At 37.8% G+C, this 17583-nt stretch overlaps 1 protein-coding gene across 1 annotated transcript; it reads right to left on the reverse strand.

The window, feature by feature from the left end:
- Positions 1-609: 609 nt before the first annotated feature.
- tp53inp1 (tumor protein p53 inducible nuclear protein 1) lies at positions 610-15461 on the reverse strand. The gene is made up of 4 exons (XM_032558456.1): positions 15189-15461; positions 11553-11915; positions 6203-6725; positions 610-5261 (listed from the first exon to the last, which is right to left on the reverse strand). Exons 2-4 carry the CDS (start codon positions 11680-11682, stop codon positions 5039-5041), a joined length of 876 nt encoding a protein of 291 aa, XP_032414347.1. The 5' UTR covers positions 11683-11915; positions 15189-15461; the 3' UTR covers positions 610-5038.
- Between the last annotated feature and the right edge of the window lie 2122 nt (positions 15462-17583).

Raw genomic sequence — 17583 nt, forward strand, 5'->3', positions numbered from 1 at the left:
CAGAAATTTTATCCAAGTAAGAGTAACAATACTCCATAATACAAATACTCAATCAAAAGTAACAAGTACATTGTAGTAAAAATACTCCTAAAAGTATATCTTCCAAAAGATTCCTCATGTAAATGTTACTAGTTATTACCCAACTATGTGTTTGTATATATGTCAGAAACTGATATTTAAGCAGTCCTCCTGATCCTGATGTTCACATTTTGACATTAGGAGGCCTAGACAAAACCTAACAACAGTACACCAAACATTTCAATTTCAATTCTGTTAAAAAATACTTAGAAAAAATTTGTCCCAAAGGGAAATGAAATGTTGTCATAACTCATCTCATCCAAGTATCTTCAAAGAGTTATTGTTGCTCGTGATATTCAACAGTAACATAACTTATTTCTCTTATTCAACTCAATTCAGAAATACTTTATTGCTAAGAAAAATGAAATGTTGTAGTAACTCATATCATCCAAGTATCTTCAAAGTGTCGGTGTGAGTGGTGATTCTGTGGGCAGGAAGGATCTCCGGCAGAACTCTTGCAATGAAGCTTGTATGTATGACAGTCTCATACATGCTACTGGAGTAAAAAAGGATCACACAGACAAACATTTCTTTATGAAAACATTTATTGTCAGCTAATGAGAGATCACATGTATTAACTATTACAGTTCAAAAACAGATGACCCCACTTTTTATCAGCTTTTTTTTTTGTTTCTGACATCAGAACAGAGTGAATTGATCTGTTATACATCCAAAATACGAAGAAGGATGACAGTTATATCGATAAATAAAACATTAGCTCCTAAAATTTCTACAATTTTTTTTTTTCTTTTTGGCAAAGTGCTGTATTATTCCAGTAAACTACATAAAAACAAACATATCTAACACTCGGTGAAAAATGAAAATGCCACAAGATATTTTTCACACTTAAAATAAAAAGGAGAGAAAAAAAAGGATTTGCTACATTGTCATTCTGTCAAAGTTGTACTCAGGCTGGGCGGATGGTGGCAGCGAGAGCTGGAGCCTCTTCAAAGTGATGCATAGTTTGTTTCTGATGTCTGTGTTTTTATCCATTATGTCCAATCAGAACATTAACAAAAAAAAAAAAAAAAAGAGTTCAAGTTCTTCATCGATGCATTGTCATTACAACATTTCAACCTGGAAGGCACGTGATCTACAAATTTCAAGGCATTGAACAAAAATACTAGAAATCCCTGTTAGTTGGTAATAAAAGATGAGTTGAGCTCAAAGATTTTAACACAGATAAAACATTTCAGGTTTCTGCCAGCAGGTGGAGCCTTAAACGTCGACTCCAAACCCTTCTTTCTTTAAACGTCGTCTTCTTCAAAAATATCGCAGTAACACAAAATAACACCAAAAGTGAACACAAAGGTTGAAAAGTCAAGAGTTAGATAGCGTAGATCTAAAAGACAAGCTTACAGAAGCTAAAGTCAAAGTCCACCATTGTATTATGTACAGCAAACATTGAGACACTCAACAAACATAGCTACAGTCCTATCAAAAACAATCAGAGATCCTTCACCACACTGCAAAAAGTATTCTGAGTTTGTTCAGATTAAAATCTTTAAAAAATAAAACATACTCTATCTGAACAAGTTGATGGCAAAAAATGTTTTAAGTACATTTTTAAAATTGTTACATAAAAGGCATTGATCTGCATCAAGATTGTTCCAGAAAATGCAAAAAACAATGGTGTGTAAAACTTATAAGATGCAAAGTTCAAATACATTGTCAATTTAGTTGAATAAGAACAAAATACATTTTTATAAAACTTTAAACATGGAGATTCTGACATGTTAAGAGAAAAAAAAAGAACATTAACTTACAGTTTTTGGCCGTAAGAGCCTTCCATATGTTTTGTTTGTATAATAACTGTTTCTTTCTGCAGTGCGGGAGCTCATTCTGGTTTCAGCTTTGCTTACAGCGACACATTAAAACATAAAACTGTCTGCTATTTTATCCAAAAGCATTTAACAAACATTTCAATAATGCAAAAACAGAACATAAGTATTAAACAGAAGTGAAAGATTACAGATTGCCGCTACTTTCTTTTGGTTTAAATATCAGCTGAACAAAATGTAACTATTATAGCATAGAAATTAGAACAGTTGAACAAACATTAAGTACATTTCTAAAACCAAGTCAGGTACACTTGAGCAAAAAATTAAAATAAAAATATTAACAGCTCTGAAAAGACAGTTTGTCCGTGTCTTGATAGATTCCCAAAAGTGGGCGATGGTTTGTTTTCACAAACCGGGGACTGAAAGAAGCTTTAGAGATACTAATCTATCAGGTAATTATTTCTCACACGCAATTCAGAGGCGGGAAATAGTATCATCATCCGTCAAGTAAATCTGCATTTTCCTAAAGTGTAAAAGGTGATTGGTTGTGACCCTGAGAAGTGGACTGCAGATTTATATCAGAACAAACAAGAAGAAAAACAAGTCCTTTTCCATTATCTTTTCTAATTTTTTCCAACATCGTGATACTAACATTACAACCATGCAACAAACAGCACACTCATTACCAAACATACCAAAGCAAGAATCCATCGATGCGTACAACTTCATACTGATATGTAATTTGCTTTTTTTTTCTAATTTGGAAGTATATATATTTTTTTTTTTTTTACATACATGTTGTTGTTTTTTTACATTTCCATTCATCTCAAAGCTACCATTAAAACAAGGCATTTAGTGATATTGAACCCAGTCATTTTAACTACTTGTATTTATTTTTTTCTTCCAAAAACAATATGGTGAAAAGCACTGAACTGAAAGTCAGAAGCAGGTTCGGTTGACACAGCAGGAAGTCCTGAACTGAGCGAAAATAGTGGTGCTAAAGATTTTAAAAAGGCAGTAAATATAAGAGACAAATTCCCCTAGAAAGGCTCTTTAAGTCAATTAAATTACTTGCATTGAAACACTATTGAGTGTGTTTGTAACGAGGAAATGAGAACACAAAGAAAACCTGAGATCAAGTATAAATGTTGATCATGTCTAAGAAAAAAAAGAAAAGAAAGAGGCGATAGTCCAGAGGTGTGCTTCAGGATAATTTTGTTAAAACTCTCAGTTTTGTTTCTCTATTTTCAGTTACAACAGTCTACAGTTTCACAGGGTGATGTGTAATGTAACATCCTAATGTCTGGATTTACTTTAGGTCTGCTTAATGAGAAGAAAACAGTAAAAGTCCTGTAGATTTTTTTTTTAATCCAGCAAGAAAAGAAATAATGTTAAAGCCTCTGTAGAGAAGTCCTGCACACAAGACCTTAAACCGGAGATGCACCGAGAAATCAGTTGTGGACCAAAATCCACAAATTTTTAGCTTGACTATCCCTAGACTGACAAGAAACTGGTCAGAAACTCAAAAATCCAATAATTTTTCCAATCAATGAGCTGTCTGATGATAACACTCTTCAGACTGGATGTTGTTACTGAGTAAAAAAACTGAGTGAGTTACTGATGTAAGAAGACATTTAAAAAGAAACGCGATTTTCTGTGACATGCTTGAGTCATGTTGAAAAGCATCAATGCATATTGACAAATACATGTGGTGCATTCAGGGCGTAAGAGAGAGCAAGACCTGAAGAAGATACCATGTAAGTCATGTTTAACATGCTAACTGATAATACCTGCGTGTCGGCTTTGAAAATGATTGAAATCTCTGAGTTACATTCTTCAGGGAATACAAACGGATATAGCGGTTTTAGCTAACAATGCTCATCGTTATTACAAAATGTCAAAAACAGTTTTAAATGTAAACATTAGTGGAGGGCACACTTCCCATGATCCGCTAACAGCAGAGCTAGTATTTTCTTTACTAACTTTGAAAAGCGCTTAGCCTATTTAACTTCTCTGAAAAAAAAATTCTGGATAAAATCTAAAGCATTAATTTACTTTTAGTTTTGTACACTTTCAGTTGAATGAAGCTTACCAAAATAAAAGAATTGAGTCAAAGACAAGATGTGATAGGCTGACGCAACGAATCAATGGTGGTTAGCTGAAGGGATTCAATTAAAGCTCTCCAGGTCACCTAACATTAACTAAGATAAATGATCGTTGTTTTTGAAGAGTAATTGGTATTGGCAGTTTGACATTTTACAAAACCCAGAAATCGGCCACAAAATTCAAACTACTGCATCTCTACACACAAAAAGCTAATTATAAAGTAAATATTTAAAGACTCAGTAATTTAGTATTGCACTTCACAAAAATATCAAATATGAGCTCAAATTGTTTTAACATTTCAAAAATTAAAAGCCTCCTGGCTCCTTGTAAAAGATTAGCTAAAGTAAACAAGAACATGTTGCTGATTATAATAGTGTGGATGAAAAGATGAAAAGAACGGAAATGCCCCTTTAAGGATTTGTACCCAAACTGTTTGAAGCCTCATCCGAACAGTACTGCAATGATTAAACTGAAGCACAGTCCTGCTGGACTGTACATATTCAAGTGATTTAGGATCTGCAATGTCTCCTGCTGCCTTGACAAAGTTACCTGTAAGTTTGCAGGCAACCAAACCATCATCTTGTGAGTCCCTGAAATAACACCACTGGACCATCCTGCCACGCTGTGAACCTGCCTCTGAATAAAGTGACCTACAGCATTGTTTCTACACATTAAGTTGCCCATACTGAACAAAACAATAGAAAGTGAGAAGGAAAGGGAGTCATTTTGACACCTCTTTCTCTCTGTGATTGGATATAAAGTAGTCAGAAATGGTAAAGGGGTACATGATGAGCTTTTCTGCATCCCTTTCTCTTCTTTTCAGAAAGAATACATAAAGAGAAGGGCGAGAATGAAAGGAGGGAAAGTGTTTAGAGTAAAAAAAAAGCCAGCTACTTTCCCCATTTCCCTGTCCAGTAAGGTTTTCAAAAGGATCAACCAGGACTGATGATGTAACTGGCTGCTTGCTGGTGTTCGTTTCTGAATTATAACAATGAAAAAGAAGTGTGAGTTTGTGGGAGATTGGCCGGCGTTGACATTTCCATCCTGACTAACTGTGATGTTGCTGGACCCCATCAGAAGTTGAGGTGCCTCTGGGTGGGCTGGTGCAGATGGAAGTGGAGGGTGCCGGGCTTCGCGGGGCGCAGCAGGTTGAGGCGTCGTAGGGCCTTGCGGGACAGCAGCTGGGTGCGTTGGGTGACGTTACCCGGCCGCTGCTGCAGGAGTCCGGGTTTGGTGGTGAGCGCTGCAGCGTAGCAGGTAGAGTGCAGGGTGGAGCGGCGCTGCACCACCTCTGGTCTGTAGGAGGCAGAAATGACAATGACATAGAACAGATGAGAACAGTTCATCACTTTCTTAATCTTAGCTAAAATATAAATTATTACCTGAATGACACCATCATGTCTTATATTACTAAACATTATAATTTGACAAAATTATGAAAAAACTTTGCAAGTCCTTATCTTCAGAAAGCATTCTTTTTTTATTGTTTTAAATAAAGAAAATTATTATTTTATAGCCTAAAATACAATAACAGCACTCCTTTAGTGAACGCTTGATCATTTGTAGCAAAGGATGAATCTGCACCTAAAAAATACTTCTAATCTCAACAAGCTCAGATATTTCTGATTGACTTCATATCAATATCTAGGGCTGATCTGCTGATTAAGTTTCAGATTATCCAATTAATAATGGGATGCAAAATAGGAAATCTTTTAAACATAAATTGAACCAGGGAAGCTAAAATCATGCAATTTGAGGAGTTTTGAGTGGAACATATTTACAGACAAAGAAGGTTTTTTTTTTATCTCAAATGCAAAATTTACATATTTTTATTCAGATTTTTCTTAATTACTGCTCTGATTATGTTCTTTCAGTAAATTGTCTTTGTTAGCATCCAGTTAACAATTAATCATTACTAAATTAGTTATATTCTTTTTGCCCAGGTTCCTCTTGAAAATGAGATCTAGATCTCAGCGGCGTTTATCTGGTTAAATAAAGGGAATATATATATTCGATTAATCCAATTTATCGTCTCAGCCCTACTTTAGATGCCTCCTCGGCATGTTATCAGGTTCTGGAGAGGCTCGGTAAAAAAACATCTAAAGGTCACAGGATAGTGACTATCAGCGACTGGCGTTGGTCAGAAAATCCAGATAAATTCAAGGGACATAGATGCTTGTTTATTCATTATTAAGACAAATTTCTGTTAAATCAGAGATCATAAAAAACATTCATACCTATGTCGAGGTCCTTCAAGTGTGGGTCTTGCCTTCTCTTTTCCACCTGCAGGCGTTTGGTTTGCAGACGTATTTCCAGACAGGAAGTCCATTTCCCGGTCGAGCGTGTGGTGTGGTATTGGGTCTCGGGCCAGTCGCGGCGGGCTGTGGTGGGCGTAGACGGACATGCTGGGGTGTTCGATCAGCAGGTTCTCCAGCGGGCTGGTCTCCAGGAGAACCGGCTGACCGCCATGGCCGGTGAAGCAGGGGGGAGGAGTCACGAACCAGCTCTCCTCCAGAGAGCAGGCGTCCAGACGCAGGAACCCGCCTTCCTCCTCCTCCTCGTCGTCCCCATCTTCATCGTCCTCCGCGCCGCCGTCGGCCGTGGAGTTGAGGGAGGTGCAGGAGGGGAAGCGGATAGCGGGGCTGGCCATCGGAGAAGGGATCATCACCAGGTCTTCCTCTTCCTCCTCCTCCTCCTCTTCATGAGGGATGATGGTGGAGTCAGAGAGGTCATCACCACAATGACTAGAGCAAGCTTCAGCTGCAGAGGAAATGTAATTATTTCACACATTAGTTCAGTAAAATCTGAAGAAAAAAAATATTTTCTGCTCATGCTTTTTTTAATTTCTAATGAAAATATCTGCTTTAATAATAATAATAATAATGACAATAATAACTAAGTGTGGTTTTGTAATGGCGTTTGAAGCACAATTTTCATTAATATTGTGTTCTGTCATATTTGTCCAAAGAGCTCTTTGGCATGTTCTAAATCAGGGGTGTCCAAAGTGCAGCTCAGGGACCATTTGTGACCCTTGGATTGATTTTGTGTTTTCCCCAACTGCAATTCAAGAATGATACAAACTTGACCCATCCAGCACCGGCGGTCGATGCTGATGGAAACCTTTTATTTGTAATCAGGGTAAACTTATAATTTCTATTTTTTTTACAATGTTAAGTACAGCACAAACTATTTATCTTTTTAAAACCAAACTTTTATAATAAGTAGCACCAGGTTTATCGGGAGACTTTTTATGAAAAGCAGACTTTGCAGCACTAGATCAGCTTTTATTTAATTTATTAAACTTGGCTGAATTCAAGCATTTTGAAAGAAAGTGACCAAAAATCATGTTCTTATACCTAGAATAAATTTGTCCAATTGAGCCCAAAAAAGAAGAAAAAAAAACTAGACGGCTTTCTTTTAATTCAGCAAAAGTGAAAAATCCTTTTCAAGTTTTAGATCTACAGCAAATAACATCCCTTTCCAACCAAAAGTAAAATAAAATCGGACTATTTTATTTGCGTTTAAGTATTTCTTAATTATTATCATTTCTTGACCCAGAAGTACTTTTGATTCTGTGATTTGACACTACACCAGCCCTCCAGCAGGTGGCGCTGCATGCCGTCTATGCAGCAGCTGAACCATCTCCACATGTAAACAATCATTTTGAGAGTCACAGTCAGGCCAGCAGACCAACATCTCCTCCCTGCAACATAAACCACAACCTGAACATGTTTCTGTTTGAGAGCAAACACAACTAAGACCTGCTAAACCCGTCTGAGAGTCTGGGAGCAGGCTTCATATCTGCTCCAAACCGCCTGATCCACGTTTCCTCCACAAAGTGCTGCCAAAATAACACACTGAGCATTCTTGTGCTCTTAAATCACCCGCAAACGCACCGACATCCTGCACTGCAAGGTGTCTAGCTCTGCAAAAGTTGAAGCTTGCTGAAAGCTACAGATCAAGGGGGGATCGGCCTTGTTTTCACCCCACTTCAGCTTTTAATGATAGAATCAGGAAGTTCTGAGGTGGAAACATGATCTAATGCAAGCAGGCTGGGTGTTAAAAATAACTGTTGACGAAGCAGATGTCCCAGTTTGGGTCTGGTTCTGTTTATGGAGAGACTATTTTCACCAGCGCTCAGTAAAGATTGTAAATAACAAAACATATTTGATCTTTATCCGACACCTCGGCGTGCACATCAAACATGCATGCACCATCATAGGAATGGCTCAACTATAAGACATCTCCATTGTGACATCTGGGCTGTTATTGTGCATGCATCTCTATGCAAAACGTTTGCGAGTGTCCGCAGCTCATTTCCACACGTGACGCGAACGCCACTCGTAAGAGTTCACAAAGTCATTCTTGTTTATCCACAACAGAACAGAGAAGTTCCAGCGTGCTGACTCAGAGTCTGAGAGCTGATGCACAGATATCACAACAGCTCAACGTTTTAACATTCTCCTTCTGAATCCATCTAGCAGAGGCTTTATGTGTGCTGGGTTAACGAGGCTCAAATTAACTCGTTGACCCGTCCAATCCTCCTCCGCCACAAACAAAAAGATGCTCAAAGTCTGCAGGTTTTTATGGGGCAAAGCACTAACTTCACTGGAACACATTGTGAAACTCTGAGTCTCTGAATTGTGCACTGTTGGCATGACTGGAAACAAAGGCTATAATACTGAATTTTCAGACATCTACAGTTAGTACTTTCATGCTTAGCTAGTCCTGTGATTTTTTTTTTAAACAACTTGAGTCATGCACAGTGCCATCTAAAAGTATTCTTTGTCATTTAGTGTACTTTAGTGGTGGTGTGTGTGATAGGCCAACACAAAGTAATGCGTAGCTGTGAAGTGAAAGGAAATGATGGATGGTTTTCTGGATTTCTTACAAACAGATAAACAAATGTCTATGACCAGCAAATTTCAAATCTTGCCATAGATCCTCAGTTGCATTTAGGCCTGGACTTTGACTAGATCTTTCTAGCACACTTTTTGCTTCTGGAGGTTCCAGTTTTATGCGGCCTCAAACAGCCACACCATCTACAATAACTCTTTATTTAAACACGTTGCAGCAATGTTTAATTTCCCTTTCAGATCATTAAAGTATTTTTGAATTGAATTGAACTGAATGTGTGTTTAGGGCAGGACGATGTTCAGTTATGGTTTTAGTTTTTTTATAATTAGGTGATTTCTGAAGGCAACTGGTCACACTGGATTTTCTTAGGGGTATCACAGTGAAAGTGGCTAAATGCAAATGCATGCCACACTTTGCAGATATTATGTGTTAAAAATGTTGAAAATCACGCAAGATTTCATTTCATCTTTATAATCATTCACTACTTTATGTTGGTTTAGCAAATAGGTCTGAAACCTGCAGCTCTGGAGCCACAAATGGATCTTTGGCTGAAAATGATAAAGAATCAAGTAATGTTTTTAAATATAGCAGCTTATTTATGAAAAAATGGCATTGACATTCCACAACAGAACGACATACATTTTTTTTAGATCTATTTAGATCAAAGTTATGCATCCACACTCTTTATGCTCTTTATAAAAGTAACTTTTCAGCAAGATATAGGAGTTTGTTTTCAGTAAATGATTTCTTAATACTGGCAAAAAATTACAAGTTCCACTATTAGATTAGCAGTACCTTAATCAATATTAAGGAATTATTTACTGAAAGCTAGCTGCTATATCTTGCTGTTCCAGAACAGAAAATTCAAATAAAATACCACAACCTAAAGTTTGTTTTTTAATGTTACAAAATGCAAAAAGTTCAACTAATTCATATGGGTCACAAAAAGTCCTGAGAAACTTTAACCTTAAACCTACAAAACTGTGGAAGGGAGCCAGAAACCAAACTTTCTCACCTTCACTGGCTTGAAAATTAGACAACCAGGATCTATTTTTACCTCCTTTAGTTCCTTGGATGCTTTTGTTTGGCCCGTTTACAGGTCGACTTCTCCATTAACCACCTGATGCCAGATATCCTCCATCACCCAACCCCCCGGCCTGCCTCAAATATTCACATGGCTGCAGAATCGGAGCCTGGTCAAGTCGTGGGTGAACGGAGAGCTGAGGTAGAACCCACTCAGATCCATTTGGGAGTCACGGCAGCGCGTCGAGTTGCCGTATAAAGCGTGGGTGACTTTGTGAACTTCTCTCTGCCTGACTTGTCTGTTTTGACTGGGATCTGTTTTGGTCTCAGACTGCTCTGGAAACTTGGCCGGACTTCTCCTTGCCATTACAAAATGCTGAAGTTAAGCAGTATCTTTATCTCCAGCCTGCAGCTCCGTGTCAGATCGTCTTTCTGCACATTAAAAAGAGCTGTTCCACACAACCCCTCGGTTTTTATTTTGCTGATTTTGACATGTTTTCTAAAATTTTAAGCCATTTTCTCACCACACATATTGACATATTTAAAGCATAACTTTAAAAAGTTCACAATCTTTGTTATATCAAATATATGTGTCATCTAAAGTGCTGGTCATAAGTTTACATACACTCATCAAGGGCATAAATTTAGTTGATTGGGCTTTTATTGATGCATGTTTTTCATGGTAGGGTGATGATTACATAAGAAATTTCTTTTGATAAAAATAAAATAAACCAATTCAGACGAACAACTATAAATTTACTGTTGCTTTTCTATTTTCTGCACATGATATAGAGGCTCAAATATATACATACACCTCATGGAAGATAGTCTCTGCTTTACCATTGGTTTTCAAATGCTTTCAGGAGAAAACATTTTGTCAGGTGAGGGAAGAATTGACTTATTTGGCAAAAATAACAGGAAGTATACACTATCAACCATGGTAGCATGCCATGGTTTCATTTTACTTCCAGTAGATAAGGTAGGCAAGCATTCAACTTCTAATTGAACCCAACTATACCCTATTATAATGGGTATAAAACTAAAATCTGACACCACTTCATTTTTGTTGTAATTTTTTGTGAAGAGGGAAGTTACACTCAGAGGTTCTTCTTCAGAGGTTTTTGAGTCATTTCCTTCAATGGCACCCCCACAGGTGAGGGAGTGAACAGGTTTTCAAAGTATTTTCATCGTTTTACACAGCACAGCGTGAAAATGAACCATGTCAATTAAAAATGCAACGAATATTACAATTTTGTTTCCTAATCAAACCGAGTTTACCGGACTATCAGGTGTGAAAACATCCAAAAAAGCCTCACCTGCCAATTTCAATTTTAGCGGATGCAGTTTTATTTCGCCTGAAAAGATGCTAAGTTAAGTTGCTAAGTTGGCAACAGTGGGGTGACTATTAACCGTGATTTGGTGGTCTGTCAGGCAGCCGTCTCTCATGGCAGAGAAAAGAGGTCAGTGGCTGATTTTAAGACCTTTGTGGAGGTAGATAATATTGGTTGCTCATGTATGGATTGGCCAATCACCCAAAATTAAGGATATCGGGACAAATTTATCAGTGCACCTCTACTTTAGACTCAACTTTTGAGCTCAAATCCATCATTAAAAGTTGAGAATTGGTTATAGTCATGCCAGTTACGAGTGAATGCAAACCTCTGACCTGTGTCCTACCAAATGTTTTTAACTGTGCATCAGGTTTACCCAGGTAGTTCACTAAGATCCAGTCTTCTTCATCCTCCTCCTCTGCCTGTTTGCCGCCTCCCGGCTGGCTGCCTCGACTCGGCTCGTTCCCGTCGTCTCCAAACAGAGTGCTGGCGAACCTCTGGAACATGCCGGGACGTCCTGAAGGCCGAAGGAGGAGCACAGGGAGGAGGCGCGCGGCTCTGGGCGACGGCAAGGGGTTGGGGTGGTCCTTTTGGTCATCAGCTGCAGGGGGCACAGCGAGTCAAAGGCTCCAGAAAGGTGCTAAAGTGCATCAATAGGGTGTGGTCAGGGATCACCTGAGGGCCAGCAGGGACATGCTGGACATCGTTCAACGTCGAGTGCAAAAGTAAAGAAAGAGCCCTGAGAAAAGACAACATTTGTTGTTTTAGTGACTGTTATTTGTATTTGTGTGTGTTTTTTATGTCAAAGGTTACAACAGATTAACCTAAATCTGCTGCAGAATCATGAACAGGAACAAAGATGGAGGAGGTTATTTGAAAAGAATGAGAGATTTTTGTTCACACATAAAATATGGGTCAGGTGGGGCTTATGAAAGCAAAGACTCTATGCAGCTCGCCAAGTGATTATTAAGTTACCCGTAACCTTATCAAGCTAAGCACATACTCCATATTCTGTAAATACTCAGTACAGCAGGACCTCTAAAATACACTGAGCCGGTCAGCATTTTCCCTGTCACAAAACTTTCTGCTGATGAGTTTTATTCTACTGTAACTAAGAATAAGATACAGATCTGCAAAGATTTCATATTCCATAACTGGTAGCTGTGTTTACTTTTTGTTAGTCTAATTGCAAACATTAATAAATGCTGGGTTTATCCGTCCAGATTCATCCTTTGATTGCGCTTAAATATGCAAGGAGGAAACTAAAAACAGCCACATGAAGACGCTATTAACTGGCTGGTTAATATTTAGCAGCGGATGGACATTTATCAGGCCGTAAAGCGCATCAACTTATATGTGCTGTCAGGGCAGATGGATGCGAGCAGCAGCTGGGACATATCTGATGGAAGCAAACACAGAGGAGCTCCTCTGTCTGCGTCTTTTATAGTGGCTGGGACATAAAGAGCTGCAGTGTCCTCAGAGGACACGCAGACACAGCTGGCTGGCAGCCTGAGCTCTGGACTTCACATTAGGAAAGTAGACAAAATGAAAAGTGATCAGTGTAGCTGTGTCCCGCTGCAGCTGCTGGGGTAACGACACCCGCTGGCAAAGTGTTGGAGGGTTTAGCAGAACAATACTGCACCTGCCCTTTTAACCCATGCCAATGTCTCAGTTTGCAGTTTTAGTTGAACAAATGTCTTTCAAACTTCTTGATAGGAAATAATAATGTGTAAAAATCCATTGAACAGAGTTGCATTTCTCATCTTTTCTGCCTCTAAAGCCAAGTATAAATGGGTAACATCATTGCAAAATAAATAAATAAATAAAAAAATGAATTTATTGGTGTGTTTGATGAATCAATGTTTACATCAACATCAACACTGTAAATAACTAAATGAATTAAATTACTAACTCATGAATGTTGACAGCAGTGATTCCTGTGCAAGCACCTACGCTAAAATCACACACTTCTTCTGGAAAATAATCTAACTTTTTATTACATAACTTATGAAAAACATGAAAAACTAGACAAAATAAGCATTTGATTACCCTTGGTTTTGTGTTTTATAAAGATTTTTTGAAATATACAATTCAATACTTGAGGTTTTCACATGTATAGTACATGTTCTATAAATCCCAGTCTCTGAACTGTAGAGGAATACTTTTGTTCAGGTGTGTCCAGATATTTCCACAGTCTAAGCAGCAATTACCATTATTAACATTCTTTTACCTTAGCAAGGATTAGTGTCTGTCTCTTCTAGTATGTTATCACCAGACGTAGTCAGGGATATAATTTATGTCATACATGTGCTGCTGCCTGGGACATCTTACTGTCAGATTTACTTCATTATTAACTGAAAACAATATTTTAAAAAGATGTTGAAGTTGACAAGTAGTTACCCTATTAGTTACCAATCAAAACTCTGTTGTAATTAACAAAAAATATATTTTATTTACATTTGAAATATGTATTTGTAAAGAATAGAGTGGAGTTTTAGCTAATAAAATGAACATAAGCAATAAAACCTATTGAAAGTAGTTTTGAACATTAACACTCTAATATACGAGGTGTAGATGAATGCATCATCGGGTTATCTTAATAGTTTACAAGCAGGGCATATCTATTTAGAGAAGTGACGGTGAAACGGAGCTGTATAATGCGAATAAGAACTTTGAACACCAAATGTCCGATTTTTCTTCCTGCAATTGAAAGCGTGGAACCGTTATGCAGATCGGCTGTGGTGCGTTCAAACAGTCCCCTACGTGCTTGTTTTTCCCAGCGACCCCCATAGCATTGATCAAACAAAAAAAGAAAATCGAACGTGGGCCGCAACAGCGAACAAACAAAGGTTTTAAAGCTGTCGCCATCCTTAACAGCAGGCTGATAATCCTCTCCTGCACCTGTTTCACCCCTACACTCATCGTCCCTGAAAGCAGCTACTTTTAATGCTAAATTCACGGACATGAATAGCACTTAACTGACTGGAAACATCATACAAGGATAGCTCCCCCTCCATTTTCTTTTGACTGATTAATTTTCATAAACTGTTCTACTAGCCCATATTCTGGTTGACTTTCTTGCATCTGACTTTATTAATTAATAATATACAGATGGAGGCTATATAGGGTGTTCAAATCTGTCTGTCTGGGATTAGGAATGAACCACAATGGATGCCCCATAATCAGGGATATAGCGGGGATAAAACACAGATTAGGCATGTTTTAGTTACAAACGGGTTTATAACCTCTAGAGCGCTGCAACACAGTCAAACTGAAAATAAAATATTATCTTTTTCCTATTACTAGTATTACATTCTGTACGAACATGTTTAATTGTAAAAAAAAAGAAAAAAAAAAGGTTATCAATAGATAGATTATTTTGCCAAAATAAGGGCCGATAGCAATTAAAACGTATTTTTCTGTTAAATAAGCTCATAAAAAATAAAGATGAATAACATTTTTTATGTGGTATGTTTTTGTGTGATGCAAAACTAATCGGCTTCCAGCTCCTGCTAATGTGATTTGTCGACCAGTCTGCAGGGGGAAAATAAACTGGCCCAGAGGTAATGAGGAGCTGCGGCAGCAGCAGCCTCTGTTGGACGCTTATTCATGGTTAAGCAAGAGGAAGAGGAGGAGGAGGAGGAGGAGGAGGAGGAGATTGTAATTCTACACTCAGGGCTGAACCGCCTGGTAAAAACTTTTCATCTTCTGTATTATGTAAAAAATTTATTTTTCAGAACAACACAACACCCAAACTTGACTATATCAGATGAAAAAAACATTAAAAACAGCATTTTGAGCATAGGAGAAAGACCAAGCTTCAGATGCTGATCAGAACTGTGATCGCTTTGCAATAAAATCATAAATACGTGCGCTAACAAGTCAGTTATAATTACTTATCTGATAAAACAAGACGTCCAACTAGTGAAATGCACATGAACACATGATTAACATGAGGATTAAAAAGCAAGAGAGCCGTTAATGTTCACCAGGAGGAAAACAAAGAACCCACCTGCGGCAGCGGGAGGAGGAGATGTAAACGACGGTTGAAAAAAACAAATAAAACAAAAATCCTTAAAACGGAGGTAGATTCGTTACTTTTCGAAAAATAGAAAAACTTGAGCTTTCTTCGCGGAAGAAATAAGATATAAAAATGTTTAATTTACGGGCTGTACATAGGGAGTCACAGTGAGGTTGATCGTCTTTTCTCTTTTCAGCCCCGTTTCCTCGTCGGGTCCCTGTACTGCGACTTCTTTTGTTGTTGTTGTGGAGCTCCAACAGCTGATCGTCGTGACGTCACCTGGGGGACAGCCCATCATAGGGGCAGGGCCAGGAGCTGCTCATCCAATCAGAGCGCCGTACGAGCGCTGTCACTAACCCACGTGACTCGGCTCCCTCCTTCTTGGAAAAAGGGGAAAAAAGGGACATGACTGGGCAAAGCGCTCAGCTGAAGGGAGCAGAAATGTTGCTTTCCCTCCCTAAAACAGGCAAATGTTACATAAACAGACCTGCATCCGGGTTAAGCTGCAGAGCTTCCTGTTTTATTAGCATCCACCCAACATATCAAACTTTTACTGCTGCAGTATCATAAGACAGCATAAAAGAAGTGTACACCCTAATATATCCACATAGTTTTAGTTATTTACAGTTTAAAGAATGGACTTCAGTCCAGCCAAATAAAGCTGGCGTGGCGCCGCAATTGTGTGGAACATTAATTAAATTATTCCAAGTACAAAGTGAAAAACTGCTAAAACATGCATATGCTTGAGTATTTTTGACGATTTATTGCATTTGTTACATCTTCATTTAATTGGGCTCTTTATCATTTTTAGATAAAGTTATTAACGGTCATTATGCATGAAGGCGTTTTACGGACTTTGCAGATGAAAAATAAATACATAAAATTGGAGGAATAAATTATTGCCAAAAAATTCAGATATTTTCTGGAAAATTTTAGATTAATATAAAAAAAAAAAAAAAAAAAAATCAAGCACATTTAAAAAAAAAAATTTAAAGAAAATTTCTGAGATTTCTTTGTGGAAATGTACTTATTTCTTCCCCCGTTTTATTGGATTCTCAAATGATTTCCAGGCCAAAGGGGAAACAATGGGAATGCCTTCCCGTAGGGACATGCGAGGAAAACCTCGAAACTGATGTGCTGTGAAAACCTCAAAGATTTATTAGACGACATTACTGAAAAAATAACTACATGGACATCGATAAACACAACAGACATGCCAGGAAAAAAGTTTTGGAAATCTGAATGAGCTCTACAAACCAAAGTATTTTCTTGACCTGTTAGTACTTTTGACTTGATGATTTTAGGCCATGTGACCAAAAGTTTGGACACCTCTGCTTTAGACTGAAAAAGATTTGAGACTGAGGCGTTCACCTTCCAGCAGGACGATGACTCTGAACATGCAACCCGAGCTACAACCTAATGGCTTCGATCGAAGAATGTAGATGTATTAGAATGACCCAGTCAAAGTCCAGACCTAAATCCAAAATGAGAATCTCTGAGAAAACTTGAAAACAATATTTTCACAGATGTTCTGACTTGAGATTTTACAAAGAAGAATAGGCAGAAATTTCAGTCTCTAGATGTCAAAAGCTGCTAAAGACATATTTAAAAAACATTTTTGAGCTGATATATCACTTTACATAACGGGAAGCTAAACAGCTTTCTCCTGTTTTTTTTTTTTTGCTTTGTAATGCCTGTATTTTACATTTTTTAGGGTTAGGATTGCACAACTCTAGGGTTGTTTTGCATCTCTCCATTCAACTTTATGGGTCATAATGTTACAGATTGGGATGCAGGTGTTCTGTTGTACAGCAGCGATGTGAATTTTTCCAGCTAACAAAACAGAAACTTCTGCAAAAACATCCATGTGGAAAAATTATCCCACGCTGCTTAGGCAGGACAGAGGAAAAGCTATTTATCCCACATTTTTCCATTGCTAAATAAGGAACACCTGTCCTCTCATAGCACCAAAACACTGATAAGATGTGCCCTGCTGCTCATTTCCTTTGGTGTTTTTTTGTTTTCCAGTGTTACATCATCACTGTAAAGATATTTCACAATGTTGTATAAAATATCTGTAAGTAATAAACTAAACATTTGAAATTGAAGACTTTTGAATGCCCCATAAGGACATGAAGAAGCATAAGTCTTGCTCTTAATCCACAGACCTACACACTCCTGTCATCATACACTGGACCTTATGCTGACATATGGCATTGAGTGTGAAAAAATAACAATACTTCTCTATAACCATATATTGTCTTAAAGGGAACCAAAGCACATTGCTCTAAAGCAATGAACTTTATTCCAGATTCTTTAGTTCCTTCCTAAGTCTGTAGTCCTTAAATAATAATACAGCTTGAAATTCTGCTTTATCAATGTTTGT

Source organism: Xiphophorus hellerii, chromosome 3, assembly GCF_003331165.1.
Source record: "Xiphophorus hellerii strain 12219 chromosome 3, Xiphophorus_hellerii-4.1, whole genome shotgun sequence".
Lineage (NCBI taxonomy): Eukaryota > Metazoa > Chordata > Actinopteri > Cyprinodontiformes > Poeciliidae > Xiphophorus > Xiphophorus hellerii.

What these genes read in the sequence shown, in the direction of transcription:
- tp53inp1 (XM_032558456.1), bottom strand. Translation starts at nt 11,682, where the DNA reads ATGTTCCAGAGGTTCGCCAGCACTCTGTTTGGAGACGACGGGAACGAG. An exon ending in GATCTTAGTGAACTACCTGG is followed by an intron (nt 6,726 to 11,552) that starts GTAAACCTGATG and finishes TTTCCTCTGCAG; the next exon opens with CTGAAGCTTGCTCTAGTCAT. An exon ending in CTTGAAGGACCTCGACATAG is followed by an intron (nt 5,262 to 6,202) that starts GTATGAATGTTT and finishes TGCCTCCTACAG; the next exon opens with ACCAGAGGTGGTGCAGCGCC.